This window comes from Haliotis asinina, chromosome 2 (genome assembly GCF_037392515.1).
Source record: "Haliotis asinina isolate JCU_RB_2024 chromosome 2, JCU_Hal_asi_v2, whole genome shotgun sequence".
Taxonomy (NCBI): Eukaryota; Metazoa; Mollusca; class Gastropoda; order Lepetellida; family Haliotidae; genus Haliotis; species Haliotis asinina.
The window spans coordinates 79,348,525-79,376,360 of NC_090281.1; the positions used below are offsets into that span (position 1 = coordinate 79,348,525).

At 37.6% G+C, this 27,836-nt stretch overlaps 1 protein-coding gene across 1 annotated transcript in view; it reads left to right on the forward strand.

Moving 5' to 3' along the window:
- Window positions 1-22,521, forward strand: part of LOC137274403 (OTU domain-containing protein 4-like) — a 111,012-nt gene extending 88,491 nt beyond the window's left edge. The window contains exons 14-17 of the mRNA XM_067807575.1: window positions 2,925-3,028; window positions 4,662-4,933; window positions 6,734-6,774; window positions 17,661-22,521. Coding sequence (XP_067663676.1) covers window positions 2,925-3,028; window positions 4,662-4,933; window positions 6,734-6,774; window positions 17,661-18,830 — 1,587 coding nt within the window. The 3' untranslated portion in view covers window positions 18,831-22,521. The remainder of the gene's footprint in view (window positions 1-2,924; window positions 3,029-4,661; window positions 4,934-6,733; window positions 6,775-17,660) is intronic.
- Window positions 22,522-27,836: the final 5,315 nt, after the last annotated feature.

Genomic DNA, 27,836 nt, shown 5'->3' on the forward strand with positions numbered 1-27,836 from the left:
TTTCCAGAGAAGAACTCAAAAGATTTCTTAATATCTTTCTGCCAAACTTGGCAGATATGTGGGAGAGACACTAAAGTGTTGCCTTTTGCTATTTACAGACTTTTATGTTTTATTCTTTTCCCAGTTTCCATGGAAATGATTCTTGCTTAGTCTTAAAATGGAGGGATGGGCTTCGTTTCTCAAAAGCAACTCGAAAACTATTTAATATCTTTCACCAAAACTTTGCAGATATGTGAGGCAGACCCCAAAGTGGTTCCTTTTGCTATTTACAAAGTTTTGGCATTTTTTTCTCCAGTTTCCATGGAGACAATTCAGAGCGTACTTTAATTGAATTGCACAAATTGTTATTGTATTGGTCTTCAAAAATCTATGCAATGTTTTAGGCAAGCAACTCAGAATGAAGTGAATATTGTTGTTTTCTCTTGCGTAATTAACAAAAGAAAGTTTACAGAAACCTATGATATTTTACACTTACAATAAATTGCAAAAATACATTTGAAATGCAAACATCTTTTAAAGTATGAATGATTATATTAAATACATATTTTTTCAGTTATGAAACAGCTAAAGCCTTGTTAAAGTTTTGTGTAGTAACTGCAGCTTATCACCAACTTAAATGCAGGGACCATGTGGTCATGTACAAGGTCTACAGAATTGTAGCTTATAAGTTATAAATTGGTTTTGTTATTGAAAAATGAAAGGATGTAATTGTTGTTAGTTTCATGTCAGTCATATACTGGGGCTCCTTTAATGGAGCAAACTTTGCTAGGGTTAACATTACCTGCTATTCTTTAAGATTGCATTAAAGTTACTGTAATATCTCCAATCACCATTGTAAAAGGAGGCCCCGGTTTGTAACTGAAATGTGAAACTCGGGTTAAAAACCTGAGAGTAGACATGTACTGAATTACATAATACTTTTTTCGCAAAAATCACAATTTTCAAATTTCAATTGCATATAAATTTGTAAAATTTATCTTTATTTGGCTTAAAATTTATATTTATTTGGTGTCCAGCCTACCTCTTAAAATATTTCCGTATGTGCAGTTCTGTCGAGCCAGATAATTGAGGTTAGTCATCAAAGTTTGTAATAAGGCACAGGTTTATGTACATACACACATCAAATACTTCTTATCTCAACATTACCTGTGAGAGATAAAGGTTATGTCTTTGTGAGCTTTTATTTGCTGGTGTAATTTCTGATTAAGCTGTGGACTGATTGATTGCAATTCAAGATGGTACCACTGGTCTGTTTATCGCATCCCCTTAGGGGAGGCATGGTCCAAACAGCCTACAGCTGCTTTATCTTAATCTAATAGGTCTTGCTTTATGTTAACCTACATCTGTCTCATGCATCATTGTTGGGACAGCGTTCAGATCTAACTGTGAAATTCTCAATTATCCCTAAATAGTTGATGGGAAACCAATATTTTTAGTAAAACCTGTGTAACAGTACATTGTTGGGACAATATTTAATAAGAATTAAATTGTCCATTTACTTTTAAATACACTGACCATCCTTTTGTTAATAAAGGTTCAATACAAGAGTTTATTTTAGAATATCTTGAAAAGTAGGCTGTATTGTATTTTCATGACTTTTTAAAATTTCGCTTATTTTGAACATGGAATGCATTTTGGTCCAGTCTTTCATTTTGTGATCTGCTCCTCCTTTCCAAAATAATTTTTTTTGCTTTGTTATTAGATATATTTAGTATGATATCATATGAATTTTTCAAGCTAATCAAATATGAGGTAAAAATATAACAAGGCATACTAAATATTTTCCACAACATTTGCCATAATCATGTATTGCTGAGTGTTGTTGTTTGTGGTACACAGTTGTTCCTTGGGTATGCCTAAAAAATATATTAAGGCTTTGAATCTTGATGATTGTTTCTAGTGTTGTCATTACTGTCACAACCTTGCTCTTTGGTTTCACAAATGTTTTGAGCATCTAGGAGCAGAGTCACACCACACCTTGATACCTCTTGTATTCAGTGCATGGAGTTTTTGTGGTGGTTGGGTTGCCAGGTGGTTGAATAGTTCACTCGTAGTTCACACAGAACCCTGTTCTGAGTCTGTACATAGGTACAGTGAGTAAAGCCTATTTGTGGTGTTCCCTGACATGATAGTCCTGGAGTATTTCTAAAAGTGGGACCCGTGAAGGTCCCGGGGTAGACTAGGCCTTCAGCTACCCATGCTTGCCATAAAAGGCGGCTGTGCTTGTTGTAAGAGGCGACTAACGGGATCGGGTGGTCAGGCTCGCTGACTTGGTTGACACATGTCATTGGCTCCCAGTTGCGCAGATCGATGCTCATGTTGTTGATCACTGGATTGTGTGGTCCAGACTTGATTATTTACAGACCGCCGCCACATGGCTGTAATATTGCTGAGTGCGGCGTAAAACTAAACTCACTTAGATTTGATCTATGCTTACTCACTTGCTCTATAGTTCTGATCTAGTCATGGCTATGTTTGTTCTCACTGGACCCAAACATGTACAATAACCTTCTTTGAAGTATTGGTTTGATCTAACAACATCAGGCAATGCACTGAAAATACCTCAAATATACCTGATCATCGCGTAAATCAGATTCCTTGTCCTAAAAGTTGCTCAGAAAATGTGTGAAACAAGAAATTATTTGGTTTTAACTTGAAGGTAAATGCATGTCGTAAGAACTTCATCAGTTCAGTTTGTTGGTGTAGTGAACATGTGCATCAGGGGGTATGCTTGTGGCAAGCCCTGTTCCCCAGATATACCCAAACATTCTCTGACATTGATGTCCAGCCTCCGAATATGACCCTAGAACAGTATGTGGCCCTATAGGTATTAGCCCCCTGTGATGTGGAAACAGTTTTATGAGTGTGTTTACTGATTGTATTGTGTGTGTGAGTATATAGTGGTCACTGTGGTGCTGTTTCAGTGTCTGATGCCAGTTGCCTCTGTGGACCTACCCTCCCAACACTACCACATCTCACCCAGCAGATCCCCACTCACACATTCAGTCTGGACACCCAGGGACAACAGGTAGGGGCAGCTTTCTGGAAACTTCGTGGAAAAAACTTCATTTGATGTGTGGAAGCTTATTTCTCAGTCAGATGCTGTAGACTTCTGGTTGTAATTGCTAGATCTTGTGTCTTATGAATGTTTGAAACATATTGTGAAAACTTGAAAAATCCCTTATTGCCTTTTTCTGTGATGTAGCTGAAATGTTGTATAATATAATCAATACTGCATGCTGAAGTATGTAGCTGAAGTATTAGTGACTAATATAACCCATATTGCATGCCACTGTGATGTAGCTGAAGTATTGATGTGTAATATAATCCATACTGCTAGCCATTGTGATGCAGCTGAAGTATTGATGTGTAATATAACCTATATTGCATGCCACTGTGCTGTAGCTGAAGTATTGATGTGTAATATAATCCATACTGCTAGCCATTGTGATGCAGCTGAAGTATTGATGTGTAATATAACCCATATTGCATGCCACTGTGATGTAGCTGAAGTATTGATGTGTAATAATCCATACTGCATGCCACTGTGCTGTAGCTGAAGTATTGATGTGTAATATAACCCATATTGCATGCCACCGTGCTGTAGCTAAAGTATTGATGTGTAATATAACCTATATTGCATGCCACTGTGATGCAGCTGAAGTATTGGTGTGTAATAATCCATACTGCATGCCACTGTGCTGTAGCTGAAGTATTGATGTGTAATATAACCCATATTGCATGCCACTGTGCTGTAGCTAAAGTATTGATGTGTAATATAACTTATATTGCATGCCACTGTGCTGTAGCTGAAGTATTGATGTGTAATATAACCCATATTGCATGCCACTGTGATGCAGCTGAAGTATTGGTGTGTAATAATCCATACTGCATGCCATTGTGATGCAGCTGAAGTATTGGTTTGTAATAATCCATACTCCATGCCATTGTGATGCAGCTGAAGTATTGTTTTGTAATAATCCATACTCCATGCCTTTGTGATGCAGCTGAAAGATTGGTGTGTAATATAGTCCATATTTCATGGCACTTTGATGTAGCTGAAATCTTGGTGTCTGTTATCTATTTTGCACACCACTGTGTTGTAGCTGAAATCTTGGTGTCTAATATAATCCATAATCTATAAGACACAGGCATATGTTGGAAGCTGTCAAAACCAGCAGCTGCCCAATCCAGAAGTTGTCAACACCAGCAGAAAATCTCAGTCCCATCCAAGACTAGTACATTTATCATCTTTTAAAAGCTAGGCAATCCAACAGCTGTTATTTCCTCATTTCAGCATGAAATGAGCTTCCCAAATATATGTTTATACTGTAATCAGGATGTATATTGTCACCAATTAATCCTGTGTTAAAACTACATGGTTGCTGACAAACCTTGGTCCACTATAGATATACTTCGACATCTCTAATTTGTGAAAATTGTCACACATATTAAATAAGTGATTTATATTGTGAATGTGTGCAGTTATCAAGAGAACAATGTGATTAAACAATGTATATGAGAGTGATAAGACTGGTTCCCTTAAAGTCGGAGGTAACTGTCTAAACTTGATTATTTATTCAGGCCCAAGAAGTCCTGGTTTAGACAGCTTCCACTGTACTCTTACCACTGATAATGCTGATCATACCCTCCATTTGTAGCTGCCGACCGCTTGACATAGGGCAGAGAATGCCGATACCTCAAGCACCTGTTCCTGAGAGTTCAGAGCCTCTAGAAAACGGCAGTGGTGGACATTACTGCTCTGTACCTGTGTCCTCATCCAACAACTCCTCCCAGGCTCCACTGCCAATGACACAGCCCCCTGTGTATCTAGTGCCTGTAGTCAATGTACCATATGCTTCATCCATTGGTCAGGTGAACTTCAGTTGGGGACCATCTCAAGATCCATATGGCAAAGATTTGCCCCTCTCAGGTATAGTTTGAGTTGAGTATGTTATATTTGTGACTTGTCATTGAAGGTAGTCATAAGCAGAAATTCTGCAACTGATCAACTGAAATCAATTTACCTTTTCTTAAAAATGCTATCTCAAAAAAAAGGAATCACTGGCCATTTATATAAATTGTAATCTGGTGAGTGAGTGAGTGAGAAATTTAACTGTTTAGCAATATTCCAACAACAACAACAGCGTAAAGGACACACACACACACACACTAAAAATATTTTTACATTCTGCTGATTTGGTGTGCTCACACTATTGGTGTGCTTAGCCTACGCTTTTGTCATATGCCATAACCACTTCCTATGGACGAAGATGAAATGAAATTCATGATCTCAAATATTACCACACAGGTTGTTTCGTCTGAAATATTCCTTATCAAAATGTGAACTTGCTAGGGGCTGTGCTAGCACAGCGGGACATGAGCTGTCAGCCCCACATCAATGCTGATGGATTTTAACCTCCGTGGTGAATGTCGGCTGGGAACAAGTGCTGTAAGCATTTGTTGTGCATGATAACAAGGACCCATAACTTTTATTGATGGGATCCCTTGGACCTCCACTTTTGTAAAACCGTTTGAACTGCTACTTGGAGACGTAGCTGTGAGCATACAGATTTGGCGTCACTTTAGGCTTTGTTTGTACATGAAGTTGCCATGTGATTAAACTTAAATATTCTCCACAGAGGGGATTAATAACTCACTCACTCCAGTGTACATGGCTAGCATGAAAATTGTGATCCATAGTTAACAACATGATTTAGATTCATATAAATGTCAAATTGTAACGGATTATGCTGGCACCTGACCAGAATAGAGACTGACATACTACTGTGGTCACACTGTGTTCCTCGTACAGCTTTTGTTTAGTTACTGCTATGTTTCGATTGTCCAAGTTGCACTAGATGATTCTGGTACGGAGATTTGGTTTAGGAGCCTCGTGGTTAACACATTCAGCTGTCATACTGAAACACCTGGTTTGACTTCCCTCAAGGGTGCATTGTGTTTAGCCTTGTTATTGCTGTAATATGGCTAAACTAATCTTGACTGAAGTTGGGTTGGAACCTCTGTACTACATCATTTATTCACTACAAGCACTGCCTAAACTGATCACAGTTCTTCTGTGTCTGTCCCTTTTACAAAAGGGGCTGTTGTGAAGCCTAGTGGTCGAAGTGATCACTTGTCTCTCCAAACACCCTGGTTTGCTTCCCTAATGGGGATTGGTGTGTGAGGCCCGTTTGATAATTCTGTGAAGTCCATTTCTGGTGTCATTAGTGGTGATATTGCTGGAATATTGCTAAGAGCAGTATAAAACTAAACTCACTCTCTCTAGTTGAAGGTCAAAACTGAAATGGGGCCTTATAGACAAACCTTCAGGTCTGTTGTCAAGTTTGAACTTTGTAGTAGTTCAGGCATTCTTATGGTATTTTTCTCACTCTATGAAAGTCCATACTCCAGTGAACTGACGCCAAGTGAAGGCGTTACTTACACGACAACTTCACTCACTGACTCTTAGAAGAGCAGCAACCAGTTCAACTGACGTGTAGGTGAGCCAGACATTAAAGTGTTTGTCTGAAAGTGGGCTCTTGCCTTCAGCCAAAGTCCTGTGATACATTCACTCATTTATGTATTACTTTGATATCTTTCATCAAAGTTTTCCATTCGTTGCCGTGGTAACCCAAGTTATTAGTATTCCTGGGGCAAATTGTTGTCAAGCTACTATCTGTTTGGGAATCATGGAGAGTGGGATTGTAGCGTTCTTTGTGTTTTGTTTCAGATATGAACACACTGCGATACTTCTTCAACCTTGGTAATGAGGTTAGTCATTATAATTATTTGCCTATTTCTGTCATGCGTTCAGGTTCCTTCCATCTTCTGTAAGTATTGCCCAACTTTATATAGGGATAGTATGAGTATACATGAGGACAGAAAATGAGTGATACGAAATGTTAACGGAGTAGTGTAAAGTGTTGATGTTACATTTTTGGATGATTGTGGAGCCCCCATTGGATGTTATCCGGCGGAATACAATAAGGTATTTTCTGACAGTATTAACCATAACTTAAAATACATATTCTGTAGTGGTTATTACTGCTGCTTCTTTCTCTGAGGATTCATTGACGGAGGACTTAGCAGATATGTTTCAATGCTAGTTAGTCTGAATTTTTAATCTTTTTTTTTTTTTTTGATAGTTGACAGTAACAACATAATTTAAAATTACTGATTTAGATAAGTGCATGCCTCCTTTAATTTCATAATTAAAATAGTGAAGACAATTCCTAGAACATTCCAGGAATGTAGTATACATCCTCATATTAAAGGGTAAACTTGACTCTTTGAAGATCGTTAGTTTGACTATTTGTTTTCATTGGAGGATTATTATGATAATCGTGGATATTAAGAGCTTCAGAATGAGGAGGATTATTATGATAATCGTGGATGTTTAGAGCTTCAGAATGAGGAGGATTATTATGATAATCGTGGATGTTTAGAGCTTCAGAATGAGGAGGATTAATAAGATAATCGTGGATGTTTAGAGCTTCAGAATGAGGAGGATTATTATGATAATCGTGGATGTTTAGAGCTTCAGAATGAGGAGGATTATTATGATAATTGTGAATGTTTAGAGCTTCAGAATTAGCCTAATGTTGAAGTAAGTACAGTGTTTAGAATTTGTTAACATGTGACAAAAGCTGGTGGGGTAGCCTAGTGGTTAAAGCATTCGCTCATATACAGTTTAACATTTGGCAAAACAAGTGATATATCTAAACTGCAGCTGGCTCAATCGGGTCAGCACAGATGATAAAATATTCTTGAAGCCAATATATTGGTGTCCTTGCAGTTTTATGGTTTGAGAAGTACTTTCAGTGGCATTAGACCATGCTCACTACAGTATGTTAAGGTTACTGGGGTGTCAGTTATTGTTGTGAAGAACAAATGGTGGCAAGACCAAATAAAACAGCATGACCGCAAACACTAACTGTGTAGTTTTATGAAGTGGTAAAGATGGAGGAGAGCTGTGGTTGGTACTTTAGGTACAAGATCAGGATAAAGTGTGTGGAGGTGGGAATGTGCATATTTCAGAGAACTATTTTGAGCATTAAATGAGATAGGATTGTGTGAAGGTGATAGAGAGTTGACTTATTGTGCAGCAATAAGTCAACTTTTGTTATAGACCATTAAATCTTTTAATAATAGTATGCAGACAATCATTATCCAAAATAAAACATACAAAAAGAAAAAAAACACAGTAAATTTGAAATGATTCAGGAAGAACTCGCATGCTTTATTGCTCTACAGTAAAAATGTACAGACATCTTAACGAATTTAGTAAATTCTGGTCATCTTGTCCCCTTTGTTTATATCAGAAAATTAAATACATGAGCAGCTGTGGACAAATGCAACAAAGGTAAATAAGTTTTATTATAAACAAAATAAACTAGAGACAGAGGTAGTGTTTGCAAATACTATCTTGTTTATGATGAACCTGTTCTGACAGTTTATTCATTCCCTAGTGTGTCACTTGTTTGGAATTATCTATTGTTGAGGGATTTGTTTTATCATCAGGAGCCCTTTGTATGTGTGTTGACTAGTTGGTATGTGGATATGATATGAAAATTACATGCTTTTAATGCATGTATGAGTGTTTGTCTTGATACCAGGTGCAGGGATTTACTGTAAGCCCTATATTTGTCTATATTAGTCCCTTGGACTCCTACTCATAATTTTCAAGGGCCCTGGTCTACGAAATGAGGGTCCCAGACTCTTAAATATTATTAATGCTATATTGTAATTTTGCTGTAATTCACTTACTGTTATTGCATTGTGTATCATGATCGCATTGTTACAGTAATTAAATTACAAACGATATCCTAACCCATCTAGTAGCAGACTCCGTGAGTATTTTGACTTTTTCTGTGTCCTCGTGGATGCGCTAGTGAATGTTGTTGTGTCTGTTGTTAAGTTTTATATGTATAGAACGCAGGAATTCATTTCCAGTAAATCCTGGCAGATGCCGTTGCCTGTTTTCATAGGTAGCTGATTTGTATAGACTGGATTGTTTCATGTACTCAAGTACTCATAACATGAATAGAACAGGTTTGTCTTATGCATATCAACACATTTACTGGGGTTTTTTTAGGGCTGTTGGGGGAATTTGTTTGTTTGTATTGTATTAAGATAACCAATAATAATGCATCAAGAAGGGATTCTTTTCAAGTTGGTTCATTTAAGCAGAAACAAAACACTGTTGCCACTAGTATTTTGTGACCTCTTTGATATATGTGATAAAAAGTAATGGTCATGCAGTGGTATGGAAAATGTAAATGTGATTTATTTGAACACATGACTTGGAGGGTTTGATCATTTAACTTTGAAAAGGAAACTGGAGTAGATTTCACTTGACATTTCCATCAAGATTTGTAGTGAATTATGCATTTGGAAAACACGAAATTGGTTTCACCATATTTCTCATTTTAAGTACACTGTTCCACAAAGTGACAAGTGGCTAATTTACCAGCCTGTTAACCTCATGCAAAGACACCAGATGTGTATGGACCTGTGATGATCCAGTTAATGCTTGTTGTAGAGGTTAGTGGTCCGCTTTGTCGTGGTTGACACATGACATCAGTTCCCAATTGCGCAGATCAGTGAGCATGCTGTTGATCACTGGATTGTCTGGACCAGACTCAGTTATTTACAGACCACTGTCATTGGCAGTCTGCAATGCCTTTGGGTCTATTCAGATTTCACAGTAAACCACAGCACAAAAGCTGGAGTATATGACTGTCTCGTAATTTTAGGTACATCTTTTAACTTTGGTCATGTTTCAGCAGACCAAGATCTTTTATGGATAAATCTTCTTTTAATTCTTTAACACACAAAGTTTCAGGGTCATTTCAGACGCCTACATATAACAACTTCTAAATGCTGCTAAAAGACGTGTTTCAGCAGAGTTCAACTGCTTAATCTATGAAGACAATCTTAACTCCATAAATATATAGTTTAAATGATACCCTCCCTTTTGTCCATGTCTTCAACAATTTTGATCAGTATGTTGCAGCAGGGTTGTGCTCTCTGAAGCAGACCACAAAGTTGCAGTGAGATTTGCTCCTGGTCAGTTTAACTAATCAGATATAGCCTTGTAGTTCAAACATTTGCTCATCACGCTGAAAGGCCATTTCTGGTGTCTCCTGCTGTGATATTGCTGGAATATTTGCATTATGTGATTCAAACTGACCAATCAGCTGCAGGATGTTTTATTATCACTTAGAGCCAAATATGTAGTATTACTGATTTTAATGTACATGAAGAAAACTGAAAGAATAGTTTTGTAGATGATATGTGTTGTAATTTGATTTATGGTTCGGACAACATCTGTGACAAATATTTTATGTTGCAGGGTGAGCTGTTGTAATGTTTCATATGTGGCTAGTTTATTGATTAAGTCAGATCTCTGAGTTTCGAAATCTGTGAGATTTGGGGAATAATTTTTATGAAAGTAAAGCTAACAGACTTTGTGCAAAATAAAAATGTGTGTGCAGCTAAAATAACATGAAGTTGACTCATTGGATAATTTGCTGATGAAAAACCCAATATGATATGATTGTAATGTTAATGTGTGTAGTATTTTACTGCGATATGCCTCATTATTTGCTGTGAAGGAGACGTGTTCCCTTCATAAGATATATATTGTGTTGTCTATAGTAATATCCTTTTTGTGTGACGTACTAGTTTTAACTCAAAAATTGTAATAAGTGGTTTTACTGTTCATTGTTGACAGTCTTTTTTTGTTCCAAATTTACTGATTTTAGTATGAAAATTTTTCTTGTCAAGGTTTGGCTTAAATATTGCTGAATATTAACTTATTGATTTCATAAGAGGTGGTATGGCCAACCTTGGCATTTGTCAAATTAATCTTAAAAGCATTTCGTCACTGATGTACAATCAAATCCAGTTGCGGTTGGCAAAATGCCTGGCAACTACAGGCCACAAATGGTTATCAAGAATGGCAATGTACTTATCAGTGTTCATGTTGCCATCAACGACAGTGAAAGTTCCCTCACCATACGCCGACACACATCCCCAAAACATCACTGAAAACTTCGGCATGAATCCCCAAACAATCGGGTCGCAACAACTCATCCGACTTTTTCCACACATAAACCTTTCTGTCTTCCCTGATCTGAACTTGTGTTTCATCACTAAAAATGACATTTTCCCACTGATGTCTACTCCAGTGCAATTTTGTCACACAAAATTGGCATCTCTTCTCTCTATTAACACGAGAAATGGTGATTTTCTTGCTTACCACTTATCTACGGTACCCCTCAGTGAACAGGCTTCTTCTGACTGTGCGAGAAGACACTGTAGTCTGTACACTGTACCTGATTGTTGACTTTTGCTGTCAAATCCTCAAGAGTTTGATGTCGATTCCTTTTCACGAGACGAAAAGTCGTCGTTCACTGCTTGGTGACGATTTGTGAGGCTGCCCACTTGGCAACGATTTCACTGAACCGCGCTACCGAAAACACTTTAAAGTTTTCTGAATTGTGCTAGGGTCATACCTGTCAAATCAGCAAGTTTGTAGCTTGATTGGCCTTGTTGATCCAACTCAACAATTAGATTTCATTGATCAGGTGTCAATTCTCAGTTGACAGGCGGCATGATAGCAGACGACAAAAATGTAAACAAAGAAAGGGAGGTAATCGTGCATTATGGGTGTAACACATGTTTTGTGACCTGTGAAATTTGTACCCCGAATTGCATTACGATCATCAACACGGCGAGATGCTTTCAAAGTCAGCCTGCAGCTCAAAACATGGGCAACGTAACATGATTTGCGAACAGACTTTTGGCCACTGACTACTTTCTGGACCCATCTCTGGCTTATTGCTGATGTATTATATATTCACTCATTTTTATCTACATTCACTGTCGTCTCCCACCTTTAGAATGACACCTGTGCATTTTCATCACATTTCATACCCATACTATGTTGAAAGAATATCTCTTTTTGTCTTTCCACATCAAACACAACTGTCTGTTAAGAAAACCCTTCAGTCAAGAAGGCTCATTCTTGTAAAATGTTTGTTGCCCTCCAAGATTACCTGCTAAGCAGATGTGGTGGTTCCTGGACAAAAACATTCCGTCATTGAAACAGTTTGAGAGTTGTAGCCATGTTAATAATGCAACACCCCTTGCAGAGTTGGCCCCCTCGGCTGTGCAAGACTTTCATCCAAGTACCACATGTGGTCTCATTGTTATTCTGCTGAGATGGTAAAGGATTATGTTCTGTTAGACATTATCCTGACAACAGAACTGAAAATCGTGTTGAAAGTGGTGTTATGACAGACTTACAGTGTACAAGTTATAGGTTTAGAAGGGTTATCTTCAGATTTTTTTCTGAATGTTGCATTTTATACGTAAATTCTTGATTTGACCTTGGTGTCATTGTCCAGAAATGGTTAATGATTATACCCTATGTATCAATAAGCTGACGGTAGAACTCAAAATAGTGTTGAAACTGGCGTTATGACAGACTTACAGTACGTTAGTTATAGGTTTAAAAGGGTCATCAAGATTGGTGTATAAATGTTCCATTGTGAACATTTGTAGAAATAACACCATCTCAGCTGTAAGGTTTACTGATATACCAGATAATCCAATTAGATCCCCATCTGTTGTGGCGATACAGTTTGATTGCTTTACATGGGGTAAGCTCCCTGCAGTGTGAGGGTGTGTGGAGCTCCCAGCTGCTGCACATGGTCAATATGGTAACAGCAGTGTTTCAAAGGAGCGTACTGGCATATAGACGTGAGAAGAAATGTCTCCTGTGCATTGTGGCATGTGTGATACAGCAGACAGATTTAAATCTGGTGGTATGGCTAAGACGGATAACTGTATGAGTCAGTGTGTCAATTTTTCCAATCAAGCTGCTTCAATATGAATAGTTTTAAGGTAAGAATTCGTCATGGTTGTTTTGATGTAGGAATTTTAATAAAGTAGTTCCGCTTTGAGATTGTTGTGAATAATGGATACACTTTCAATAGCTTCCAAATTTCAGTGACTTTCACATTAGATGAGTACCAGTTGTCTTGTTGAGAATTTAGTACAGTTCATTCATAAGTATCAAGTCAGTATATGTGCCATTTCTTTTGAATATGTTTCCAGTTCATAGTTTATCAGAAAGGAATGCAAAGTTCTAAACTTGATTCGAGCTGATTTTTGAGCCCATGTTTGATCAGCAGAATTATGGGATACAAATATACCTGCAACTGTAGGACTTTTACAGAATGATGTTTTACTCTAGAAGTTTTATATCAGACTCTCTTGGCCAGTGAAGTTACCAAACTACTTCATACACCGAAATTAGATAACATTGCTTGTCATAGTCATTTATTTGAGAAGCATTTGCCTTCAATATGCAGTTTATGAATTGCTTTTACAGTATGTGGTAATGATAGATTTTATTAGTGTTGTATTTAGTTACACAAATAACAAATGGTCATGAAGATCAGTGAGGTCACTCATGAAGCATCATCTTTGGTACATGCAATTGGACAAGAAAATACAAACATCATTCTTAGAAATATTGTAAGTATTAAAATTAGCTTATGTGGGTGGTATGATTAATATGTCTATGCTCTTTGAAGTGTTTGCTTTGATGACAGATGTGTGAAATTTATCCCACTCAAACACATCTGGGAGTATCCTGCTTTGTATTAGAAACCCCTTAAACACACTTCTGTCAGTCAAATAACTCATGGTCGTCAAGATGGAAAAATGTGTCCGAAACAAAAATTTAAGTTAAAGCTTTCTGATATCAAATTTACTTATTTCTTCTGTTCCATTCAGAAACTGCAGGGGAAGATGTTAACTGATAATTCTTTTAAAAAAATAATCTTTATTACAGTAAGAAAATCAGGAACAGCATGTTATGTTCACTTTCTAATTTGATATCCTGGTGTATGCAGTGTGTAGAAGTTCGCAGATTAATTTGATGGTGATAGTGTTTGCAATTTGTGCATGTGAGCTTGCATATCGATCTTCAGGAGGATTGTGTTGACGGTCCTATTGATCAGTTGACAGATGTTTGTCATGTACATGTAGATTCTCAAACTCGAGAGATATTACCATACATGACAGTCCCAGTTTTGAGTTAAAAAGTCATCAGATACATCTAGGTTTCATTTGGGTTCTATCATGATAAATAAATGCTTGCATCTACACTGCAATAGTGATAGTCTACTTTGCCTGCACATGGTGCTACACAACATAACTATCCCCAGGCATTGGACACAACACTTTCAGATACTTTTTCAACTCCCTGGGGAGTAGCCATGCTGCCTGTTAGGTACAATGAACTAAACACTAACAATGCAAGCACATCCTCATGGGTACCTGTTTTACAGCTAGGTGAACTGAGACAGTGTGTATCTTGGTATTTTGTTCAATTACATTACATAATGTGCCCATCTTGGGACCAGAACCCAGGTGCCTCCACCAGGGATTAAACCTGGCCTTCAGCGTGACAGGCAGATGCCTTATCACCACCCTGTCAGCCATATTGTGACATCCTGTCATGTCACCTACTGTCTTCCTCACTAACCCATAAATAGTTCAGTTGTCTTCATTTGTGTTTCTTGTCTTCCTGTTTGGCTGGTCAGGTTCTAACTTGGTTTATGTATTTCATCATATACTATTTGCATAGATCAGTGCACATGGTGTCAGTGACTTGATTGTCTTGTCCAGATTCAATCATTTCGAGATCGCAGGTGGGATAGCCTTTTTGTTAAGGTTCGCACATCATGCTTAAGACCCAGATTTGATTCCCCATATGGGTACATTGAAACCCATTTCTGGTGTTCTCTGCCTTGATATTGCTGGACACAGCCTAAAAGTGGTGTAAAACCATACTCGCTTTTATAAGTGTAAAACTAAACTCATTATTCACATGTAAGCACAAATTGTCCTAGTGTCATTGAACTCTGACATCACTGCAGACTGTGACTTACAAAGAGTAACCTTGAATATATCGGGGAAAATACCACGACCAAATAGCAGATTGTTAATCCATAGAAATGTGGCATTGTTATACGATACAGCTGCTTCAGCCAAAACATTGATTCTGTGTCATTGATTTTGTTCAAAAACATACTATAGAGATTTGTGTATTTTGTCACCTGGTACGCGTATATCTGTCTCTAAATATCACAATATTAGCATTAGAATTTGTTTATTCTTGCCGTCTCCTTATAAGCTACTTCACTTTTGATAGCCATGAATCTTTTTATGATTCACAGAACTCATTCTCGTGTTTTGTTTTTTTGTTTTTTTATTAGAATGATCCATCTGAATGCTCTAATTAGAAATGAATTAGTATTTATTTCTGAAAATATATCCAGTGTTGTAGTCAGTTTTTCTAAGGTAAAAGGTTTACGATAACATTAAACCATGTAATGCACTGGGGTTTTTTTTTGTTAAATTTATACCAGATTATCGAATGGTCATCAGAAAAGGCCTTCCAGCTTCTCGTCTAAGGAGACAATCAATAAGTGTTTTATGATTAATTTTCTTTACCTTATGTGTTTAATGCTCATACCTTTTAAGGGTCCAGTGGGTATTGTGTTCATTCTTCATGCTGAAAACCTGGATTTGATGTCCACATGGGAACAATGTGTGAAGTACCTTTCTGATGTCTCCCACCAAGATATTGCTGGAATATTATGAAAATGAATGTAAAACCAAACTCGCACACTCACATACCGTTTTAAGAGGCTACTCAGCATTTATAGGCATTGCTAGATAGTTCAAAGTTTGACAGCAAAAAACAACCCCTGAATTTGTTAATCTTGAACTTAAGTCGGACATTTTCTTGTTCTATATTAAAATCAACTGCTTCCTGCATGAGAACATATCCAAACAAATCGTCAGATTAAGACACAACTGAATGCTCCCTATCCCTATTAATAATGGTAAGTTATCCAGTATAGTGATATTGATCTTAACTCTCCTGGAACACTGGCAACATTGTACCCATGTTTGAAAATTAAAAGCATTTAAATATGTTTGCCTGCTTTCTCTTGTGGCCGTGAACTGCCCAAGGGTACGAACTGATAATGAGGTGGTAAGAGAAAGGGGGAGGGAGGGGGTGAAAGATGAAAGATACTCTGTTGTTCCCCAAGGGTTGTATATTTATCACAGAGATGACTAGCAGGTATCTAAACATTGTGTTATGGTGTCTTCATCTGTTAACCCTTAACACTGTATAAAGTTGGTTACTCACATGTGTGTGTGCTGTTGCATGGAAAACAATTGTCACAGACTGTGCTTGTGGATCTTGCTTTCCTTGGTTTGTATTTTGATTTTGAATATGGTTTTTTAAGGGTTAGATGAACATTTGTAGCTGATTCAGGTGCTGATTGTAAAAAACCCACTTAAAGTTAATTTAACTGTGGGATCCAGACAGTTTGTCTACAATCTGCAAATACAGGATTCGTTTAACATTTTAAACACTGGGGCTATATTCAAGTAGTGTCATGATAGTCATGAAAAACAATGAGCTTTAGACCAAACGATTCAGTGACAAACATCACACTGTTGGTTATGATGACATGCAGTCATGCTACAGAGCCTTGTTTGCTGATTTCTTGGTTGTCTGTCATGCATGACTAGGATAGGTTGCGTGAGACTATTTTCTTGAGTAGAATTTCCACGAATTGACCAGAGTTTTTATTCCCTGCAACAACAAATATCTTTTGGTTACACCAGTGAGTGAATTGTATTTTTTGTGGTTTCCATGACAAGTTTGTTGGTTGTGCTCTTTTTCAGAGCATGAGTTTAAAAACTATTCACTAATTCTTCACCAAGCTTAGTACATAGATAGGTCTTGTGGTGTACTGGTGCCTTTTAGTAGGTTAGGATTTTAGGTTAGTAAATTTTGTTATTATTATTTTTGTGTGTGTGATTTTTGTCTCTTCCGCACAGTGAGTAATAAATGTTTTGTTTCTGTTCTTTGTCACAATGCAGTGCTCAACAAATTCAACCTGACCAAATGTTTGGACCTGTGAAGGTCTCGGGGTAGAATAGGCCTTCAGCAAACCATGCTTGCCATAAAAGGTGACTGTGCTTGTCGTAAGAGGCGACTAACAGGATCGGGTGGTCAGGTTCGCTGACTTGGTTGACACGTCATCTGTTCCCAATTGCGCAGATCGATGCTCATGTTGTTGATCACTGGATTGTCTGGTCCAGACTCGATTATTTACAGACTGCCGCCATATAGCTGTAATATTGCTGAGTGTGGCGTAAAACTAAATTCACTCACTCACTCATCAAAATTTTGCAATACAAACCAATGACTGACAACAATAAGAGCTGGAAAGTGTGAAAATCTGGCTTGAATTCATCTTCAGTAACAAATTGCTTGTTGTAAGAGGTGATAACGGGATCAGATGGTCAGACTCGCTGACTTTGACACATGTCATTGTATCCCAGTTGTGTTGATCAGTGTGCTCATGCTGTTGATCCTTGGATTGTCTGGTCCAGACTTATTTACAGACCACTGCCATATGGGTGGAATATTGTTTAGTGCAGCATAAAATCACTCTCACACACTCGCCATATGAGCTGCCATACTTAAATCGATTTTGATATAGTTTGAAAGTTGCCTGGAATGATAAACTGTTTATTGGTTCTTTTTCCAGTATTCAAGAGTGATCGCCAGTTTCCAGCATTCCCAGCAGCCAATACTGCCCCCTCCACCACCGCCACCCATGATTGGTCCTGTTGATATGTCAGCTCAGCCAATGATGTCACATTATGATCAGGGTCAGTCAGGCATGAGAAACAAGTTACCTATTAAAACACAAATCAGTCAAAAACCATCTGATTTCAATCTAGCACCGAAACCTGATCCGAAGAAGGGAGGTAACTCTGTGTCCGATCCTTACCGAGAGAAGGAGGCTGAAGATGAAGGCTGTCTGTCCACTGACAGTGGATGTGTTAGTGAGTGTTCAGGCAGTTTGAGCCCCTCCAAGTTAGAAAGTTCGACTGAGGAGGGAGATATGGAAGGCAGTCATAGTGTCTGCGAAAATGAGGAGAATCCTCTTGGGAGCACAGAATGCATTGAAATTAATAGTGAGGGCAAAGGAAAAGGTAAACGAAAGTATTACATGTATGGCAATCACAAACTGGTCAAACCAATCAAAGAGATCCCGCCAAGGTTCCAAGTGTTGCTGGCGGAGACTAGCGCAGCTAAAGCTCGGTGTGAGGGCCAGCCTATCTACATTCAGCAGTCCGAGGGCTTGGTCAATTATGATAAGGACAGTGCAAGCAACCTGAATGTTAATGCCAACTGTTTTGTTCCTGGCCAGAGTCTCCCCATGGATATGAACTCCAGTCTCCCTACTGGTCTCACATTCTTGCCTTGCACGTCAATACAGGCTCCATCTTCCCAGCCTCCCACAATGCAAAGTGTAACTCCTTCACTGCCCTCAAACATGGTAGGGCCTCATCACCAGCCCCCGCTGTTCACAGCTCCCCCTCCCAACACAGCTCCCTTGTCCAGTGTCCCGAACGTTCTGGTCAGCTCTCAACCCCTGCCTAGCTCTGCTGCATGTGCCCCTCCTCCTCCTCCCCCTGCTTCTCTTGCTAACACTTACACAAATGGTGGTGGTGGTTCCTGCTTTTATGTCTATCCGTCTTCTCCTTCCACAGGCTTTGCTCCCATTCCTGGCACACCTTCCCAAGGTCAAGGTCAAGTGGTGTACATGGTAGGCCCTTCGTACCCCACTGCACCTGTCCAGGCCTTCCAGCCCGGGCTGCCCCCTGTGAACTACAGTGTCGGGGTACCCTGTCCTGCAGCTACACAGTAACGGCAAAAGAAGATGGAGTCTTCGCTAGTGCTACTTCTAGCTTTCTTAGTGCGCACTGTTATCATCCTAAACTTGACATTTTATGTTTTCTGGCCGTCTAATTCCATAATTCTTATCTGGAATCGAAAGTCTAAAATTTGGACTGCAATTTTTACGTTTTTTGCAAAATAAATTTAACATTTTGAGTCAAAAGTTACACATTTTTAGGGCATGTTTCTGGAAATGAAGCAAGGGCCAGATTTTAATGTAGTTAGATTCTGTATGGTTATAAAACATACAAAGAAGTCTAGGTTTTAGGATATTAACAGCTACGTAGTGCCATCAGTTTTAGGCGAATTGTACTTGGTGTTTAACACTAATATTTTTAAGCCATCTTCATAGCATAACATTAGAGCTTGCCATTACCAGTCTTCATGCTGCTTCGGTCAATTGGGAAGAGAGAAGGAAAAGACTAGTCCATTACTGATTGTTGGAAACAAAAAAAACAGTGACGCCTGAAAGAGTCCAGGCCTTGTTTGAACATACAGTCTTGAGTCGAAAAACGTGTAATATTTCTGTGCCAAGAACTGTTACTGCCGAGTGTGAAACAAATGAGAAGGAACTTTGTTGGAAAGGTTTTGACTGAATACAATTCATGATAGTAACCAATTCTCACAAACTGACATGTATCTCTGACTCATGGGAGCATTCTGTGTCATCAAAGTCTTGAATGTCAAGCAGAACATTTCTGTGAAACATGTACATATTCAATTCTTGGACAGTTTTAAGTGCGATAGAAACTGTCCCTTTGAAAGGGCACTGCCAAATGGCTTTTGTAATGGCTACTTCCTTGGCAGTTGCGATGACACCTCTGTCATTAGATGGTTAATGATGACAGAACACAAATTGTTGTCTCGTTAATACACATTTTGCTGGATGTGGAATTACCACAGTAATATTCTGTTGGTAACCATTGATTTTGACTTCTTATGTACATGTACTAATGGTACAAGAAGAATTATGATAACACAGTGTTGTCACGAACATGTTCATTGTCGTTTCTTGAACATCAGGAGATGTTGCCTCCCTTTAGCATTTTCAGCATTTCAAAAGCATTTAGTTTCAGTGTTTTGTTATTTGTCAGATCGTTAATGATGTTTATTTCCATGTTTGCATTGGTTGTACTAGCCTTGTAGTACATTAGTTTTCTCCCCTAATGGAGCTGATGATCAGTCTAGAAAGTCTGTTTATGTTTTCACCTTTCTGTCACTCTGGGGAGCATTAATTGTGTCCTGTATGTTCATTCATTTGTGTATACAAATAAGTTCATATCTTTGATGTGATGTTCAAATATTATCCCTTCAGTTTAACAGCTATTGAAAGTTGAATATTATCAAATAAACACATATATATTTTTTATGCAGTTTTGAAATTTAATTTTGTTGATTGTACATTATGCAGACTTTAAAGATGTTTGTTGTAAACATGGAATGTTAGACCATTACGGAACAGCAACTCCATAAGTTTGGTTAATTAAGAGATCCAGGCACAATTTTATTTTTTTCTGTCATAATTACTGAAGAAAGAATAAATATTGTCATACAGAGTTAGATCTGTAGGTTCAGCCATTTGCTCTTCTAAGGAGAGCATTTTGAAATTAATCTGGTATTTTACTTCAATGGTTGTGTATGAATTCATGATAAACAGTGATGTGAGGATAAACAGTATGTATATATAATTAGTCCTCAACCAAGACCTTTGAAAATTACAGAACTGGTAGATCGTAAACATTTCTTTAGTATGAAAACTGACCACCCAGGATTTATGAGTTCGTATTGTACTTCAAGGAGCTATATACTGTATACGCTATATACAATTATCATGGCTTATGATTGTTGCTTCATAAATCTTCATTCTTCAGTCAGTATTTTTACCAGCGGATTATAATATTTTACTGCAGTTAGCAAAGAACCATTGACATGTAAGAATGGTTGAGTGAGGACTGTGAAGTGGATTTGAATTCCCGAGTGGAGAACAGTTGTCTCCGCTGATCACATGGTTGTGTTTCAGTATTGGTCATGTGGTATTGTAAAGGGGGGAAACAGGTTTTATTGACATCTAGGGATGAGATATTTTTCCTAGTAGATAATATCAGCAGATTTTCACCAGAAAGTTGACATCTGAATACATCCATTGCCAGAACTGCAGACTTTTCATGGCCATTGTTACCAAGAGCCATCTGGACCAAGACATCTTTACAGGCATTGTGTAACATGGCCCAGAAACATTCTGTACCAACGGCAACACATTCTTTTGTGATGATTGTTTGATTTTCCTCCCAGCCTTCCCATTTGTATCATAGGATAAAAATAATTTTGTATTGTGCATAATTGTATGAATGAGTACAGATTCAAATGTACTGTGGTTTGTGTTTGAATATGGCTGATCTGACCTAGTAGTAGCGTTGTATGTTAGTGACCGTATACGGTTCTGCCGACATCCACTGCAGTCAGATAAGATAAATGTAACTGGGTGAAAATCACAATCAGAAACAAACCCTAGCTGAAAAAGACTTCCCGTAAAAGTGACTTGGTAAGTTGATTAAAAGATGTGAATCTGAATTAAGGTTGTTTTTGAGTGAGTTGAGTTTTCCAGCTCAATGTGATGCAAGAGTGTCTTATTAGAAAATAATGGTGGTATATTTCTAGATTCATTTTATTGGAAAACACATTTCTTTAACACTTTAACACTTGCATAGATTGACACTTGGTTTGGAACATTTAGGAGTCTACAGGGAACCAGTTTAACACACTGAATGGACATGCTAATTTGTTATGCAGGCACAGCTAGGGTACATTTCTGTATTGTGATTTTGAGTCTGATTTTATTTCAGAATTGATGAAAGTTATGGGTAGTTTTTTCAGTGGTACCCTAACTACTACAACACTTAGTTGCAGCAGCCAATCTCATGATGTGAATGTCTAGTCATTGTCAATGGTGGCACAGCCCACCCGGACAGTAGTATTGAATAAATTCATTATGTCATGAGCTTTGCATAATATTAACATAGGCCAGATCTCCAAAGTCATGTTTTGTACTTAATGTTTGTCAATTCTTCAGATCTTCCATGAAATCGTCTTGATCAAACATTTAGAATCCTTAGTAAGGCAAAGAAAACTTTGTAAATGTTTTTTTGGTGTGTTTTCTATTAAAAGTGATTTGTTTATTTTTATTTTTATTTTTTTTAGTTAATCAGACTTATTTTGTAGATGTTTTCATATTTGAAGTATTTATTGTGTTTATTGGTTCATGGTTGCTTTGCATTATTTTAATTTATAACTTGCTATACCCCCCAAGAAGCATTTCATAGCCAGATTCATACCGAATATTTAAACTTGATGACCTATGCATTTTAAGAACTACTGCTGTTATCAAGGCCACGATTCACTGACATAATGTGTCCAGTCTTTGATTGGAAATAGCAGCAGGCTCATGTCAAACCTTAATAACAAGACACATATAAGAGCAATTATCTATTTGAATCTGGCTTGTCCATTTGTTTTGTAATTGTGTTATTTATTAGTTTGTCATCATTTATGTGCTGTGTCACGTGTAATGTCTTTGAATGACACCTTGTAGTAGGATGAAAATGAGATTGTGTTTGCTGAGAGTGTAATCATACTCCAAATGGGAATAAAAACAAAGACCGTCAGAGAGGTGTTTATTTTTCAAAGTTTATTTTAAGGTCTGGGCAAACAATGTGGACTTGGTAGGATAGCCTCATGAGTGAAGCATTAGCTTGTCACACTGATGAACAGGGTTAGATTCCGACATGGGTATAATGTGTAAAGCCCGCTTCTAGTGATCCTCGATATCTCCAGGGTATTATGTTCCGATAAGTCTCCACTATACCCTGGATGCACCCATGGCTCAGCCCAGTGAATCTATTACCTCCCTTGGCTGTTAATTTGTCTGTATGATTTCCCCAAACTCTGAGTCGCACTTCAAACAAAGCTTCACAGCTGTGAGCGCTATTGTTGACACTTGCAAGCTTGGTTGTAACAGCAACTTAGCTGATTGGCAAAGGGAGGTAATCAAATTACTGACCTCGTAGATGTATCCAGGGTATAGTGGAGATTCATCGGAACGTATGCCTGGAAGGAACGTCACAAAGTGTGGCCTTAAACTAAACTAAAAACTCACTCACTCACTCACTCGCTCACTTTCCATACCTGGAAAAGGGGCAGTGGGGTAACCTGGTGGGTGAAGTGTTTGTCAGTCATGCCCACACCCCAGAGGGTACAATATCTGGTGTTCCATGTTGTGTTATTGCAAGAGTGTTGCTTTAGGCGGCATGAAACCCAGCTCACAGCCTCATTCCAGAAAAATCTGAGTTTGTAAAATACTTGTAGAGGAACAGAGGAAAAATGTGCTTGTGTGATTAGGGATAACTAAATCAAGAGATAAGAAAATATTGTTTCAGCTGTACTCTGACAAGTGTATATTGTTCTCATTTTGCTGTTCATCACTGTTTATTTGGCTCATTCTCAGATATATACCGGCATCAATGATATAAAACATTTTCATGTTTATACATTTGTTTATGTTAAAAATGCCCTTGTCTGAGTGATATTATTAAATTCCATGTAATTGTTAATTTGTTTAACATGACACTCAACAATGTTCCAGCCATAATGGTGACAGTCTGTAAATAAAGGCGTCTAGACCAGTGATCAACATCATGAGCATTGATCAACACAGTTGTGATACAATGACTGTCAACCACATCAATGAGCCGGACTTCCTGATCCCTCTAGTTGCTTCCTTTGACAAGCATGGGTTACAGAAGACCTTTTGTGACACTGATCTTCATGGCCATGATTGTTATCACCTTTTTGGGAAATAACTTTCTTGTATTTGAACATTTACATTTTAGCAAATCTCAGTGCTGGTTATTTGCAGCCATGTGACAACACTAAGCTTGAATGACACAAGTATGTCATCATGCATTGTTCAAGACATTGTATTGTGAATATTTTGCCTCAAGTGAAGTTTCTCTAGGACTGACATTCAATAAATTTTCTACTTCATCATTTTTTTGAGAATGTAAATGAGTAACATTTTGGCTTAGTTAATTGTGGAGGAGTTTTGTAGGTCGCTGGTTTTGCCAGCGTAATGTCATTCATTACACTTGACACACATAATCCACAATCTCTCATAATTCATTGTTATTAAAATCTCTGCAGTAATGAAGGCTATTGTTCATTGTTACATGACTGTGTGATTACAGTATGTGATTCCAGTATATTGTTGATCAGTATTCAACATTCCATATTAGTTGTAATTAATGCTGTTAATTATGGCTTTTCTTAAGATTTATTGAAGTTAGATTCTTTGTATATTGTATGGTTTGTTGTAACTGCTGGCTTTTGTCCAAATTTCAAAACCGTATTTAGTTGGTATGTATCAATACACAGATACAACTGGAAAGTCTTTTTTTTCATCTGGTAATGATAAATAACATTTGAGAAGAAAAAATATCTAACTTTCAGTCATTAAAGCAATTAGTAGTGAATAAGAAGTAGTGATTAAACGAAAAACAGATTAGATGACCTGTTTTGGAGACATGAAAAAGGGTTTTCAATGAAATTGCATATTTAAAGTTACCTGTAGTAATTTTACACATTCATGCATTTGGGACCAATTGAATTCAGTGACGATTTTTTTTAAATGCAAGTTCAAACTTAAATAATTTCTGTATTTTTTAGTAATTGTTTAGAAAAGTTAACTGAATGTTACATACCATAGTATGATATATACTGTTAATTAAAATTTGTATTTCTTAAAGTTTCACAAAGTTGCATTGCAATCAAAATAAAGAAATTCAATCAAAGTTTCTCTTCCTACACTGATGCAGACAAAACTGAAGTTCAAAATTTAAGTGATTCTAGGCTGACAGAAGAATGTTTTAGCCAAGTGGCTGTAGTTCTCATAGTTTGCATCAAATGTATATGTTTTGTGTAGTTTGAAAAACAGTCCTTGTTATCCATTGATATTTACTGTCAGGGCACTTACTGTCAACAGACGTCAATATTTTCTAACTTGCTGCACCAAACAGTTTGTGTGTTTGTTAATTAAAAAGCTAATATAATTTAGAAAGTTGAATTGGAAACATGAACAAAGTTCTCTGATGTTAAAGGGATATCGTTTGAGTGATTGTGATTGTGATATGTTTTACAAATGATAATTTAAGAATGATAACAATGCACGTACCATTGCACTTACTGTCATTTCTGTCCTAATTTCTACTCATGAACAATATTTTTACGTGATGGTTTTATTATGACAGATTGTCAAAAATGTTTCTTTTTCTGCCATCGTCTGTGTTGATTGGTTACAATGAACTCTGGTTGTTTCAATTTGTCGAGTTGTTACTGTTCAATTGATAATTTTTTCAACTACAAGATGGGGGGAGCTCTATCTCACCCATGTTTTGTGTGTTTGTGTCCAGTCTGACTTGTCACAACCATGCCTCTGTACTATTTTCTTGCGTTAATACCTTGACACCCTCACACCATCATTACACAAAATGTAACTCCCTGAACTTTTAGGCCAGTGGGGTAGCCCAGTGGTTGAAGAGTCTCCTCATCATGCCTAAAACCTGTGTTTGATTCCCTGCATGGGTACACTGTTTCTGGTGTCTCTTGTCATGATGATGCTAAACTGGCTGACTAAACTCACTCACCACTCAAAAGAAGTTAGGGGTACCATATTTTCTCAGATTATTATGCTTGACACCATCATTTAATGGAAATGTAGTTCAATAGCCCTCTTTGAATACCTAGTCTACCAGAAGAAGTTCAGGCCCAGCTTTGTTTTCACATCAGAAGACTAGGTAGTTAATCTTCCATGATGTTACAAGTTATCTATCGTAATATCAACAATATTTTGTGGTGTTTATCTTCTTTTCATATTCAGAACCATCAGCACTATATATGAAAGTGTGAGAATGAAAGATTAGCACATGGTCATTTCGGTACATATTACATATAAGCTGTCCTATTGGGTGATGTGTTGCCTTGTCAGGTTTTATACCCAACATTGGTCGAAGCCTTGTGTTCACTCGGTCCAAATAATGCTACAGTATTTCACATAAACATATAGGTGCCTTTTTAAATTTGAACCATTATGGTTTTTGTTTGAATGTTAACCTTGTTTAAATATGATAATAGCAATATATAACAACAGTTATTGTTTGTTTGGCTGGTATTACAGTTTAGTTTATGTAATACGATACTCTGTTAAAAAGGACACCCTACCACCCAACATTAACATACTTAATCCAATAAAAACCAAAGGTATGAAAGTAGAAGAAAACAATATAACACAATGATAAAGGCTAGCAATACTTCTATATTATGAGTGTCAATTAATGATAGCTATTTTATTACCTTTGTAATTAAAGGCATTGAACAGTCTTATGTGTGTTTCAGTTAAATGTGTTCTATTTGCTAATGTCAAATTATACAGCTACAAATACATTAACACCTGAGCTTGATGTTCTTGAACTCAGTGGTATACATATATATATTTGCTGGACACTGGGTATTTACATAAGTTTCCCATTAACAAGGAATAAGTCAGCCAATGTCAGATTGTAAACCAGGAGTCATAGAGATACTGAAGTGAAGCTGTTTGCTCCTCGTGATGTTCAAGGAGCTTTATTAGTATGAAGATGGTAGTTTCTGAGCAGCCACACCAGTCAGATCTTGCTACTTTCTGTATTGTATACTACACAGCATAACTATTCTGGCTATTAGGAAATGTTCAGTAGTGTAGAAAGTGTTAAAATAAGTGATTCTTTCTCATGTTGGTATCTGTTATGACCTAACCTCCATAGCAGTGCCCAGTGTAAAATCAATTTGTAATTGACCACAGTTGTTTTTCAGTCTTATGTACATTTTCATGTCCAGTTAAGGAAGAATGTCTTGATTGTCACTTCCACGATGTGGGCTGCCAGGTCATGTGATCAGTCGTGGTGATGGTGTTCTCTGCTGGTCTGACGTCACATGACTGCTTGAACCAGGATACTATGTACCACAGAACTCATTATTGCAAATATGTCCATTCTGTATCATGTTACTATGTTGTGTAAAAACAATCATAAATACAAACAAAATGACCGTTGGGCATCGGCTCGATGATCCAGAGTCATCGATCCTAATGTCGACAACCATCTGTTTTGGTGCTGGTGACTGAATCAAGTCTGTTGTTGTATTGTCTGTGTGTTTGTCTACAAATAAATAATTATAAGTTGCTGCAATGGTAGTTATTGTTTTTATAGTGGGATGGTATGGTGGTTACAGCATTCATTTGTCCAGCGGACGGCCTTGGCGTGAATCCTCATGTGGGTATGAGGTGTTAAGTCCATTTCTGTTGTACCATGCTGACACATTCCTGGAACATTGCTACAAGTGGTGTCAAACACACTGATTGAATTTATAAACTTATTATTTCAAGCGAAGTACAAACAATACATATGTGGTTGTCAGCCAGATTGTTTCAAGTGTAGTTAGTAATGTAAGGTGTGGCCCAGCTAGCCCAATCATCTGTGCACAGTTGCACAGTGTTGGACAGGCTAGAAACCTCTCTTACATGTTTCCTATACACTGGCTTCAAATACCAGATAATTCTGATTATTATGTTTGCAAGTCTCTCACTACTGTAAAATGCTTGGGGGTTGTACTGTTGTAGTATAGTGAGTTTAGTTTTACATTGTTTACATATTGCAGCAGTATCATAGCAAGGGACACAAGAAATGGGCTTTACTCATAGAACCCATGTGGGGAATCTAACTCAGGTCTTCAGCTACTGGTTGGTAGGGTAGCCCATTGGTTAAAGCATTCACTCATCATGCCAAAGACCTGTGTTTGATTCCCCACATGGGTACAATGTGTGAAGCCCATTACTTTGTGTTCCCTGCCATGATACTGCTGGAATATTGCTAAAAGCTGTGTTATAGCAATG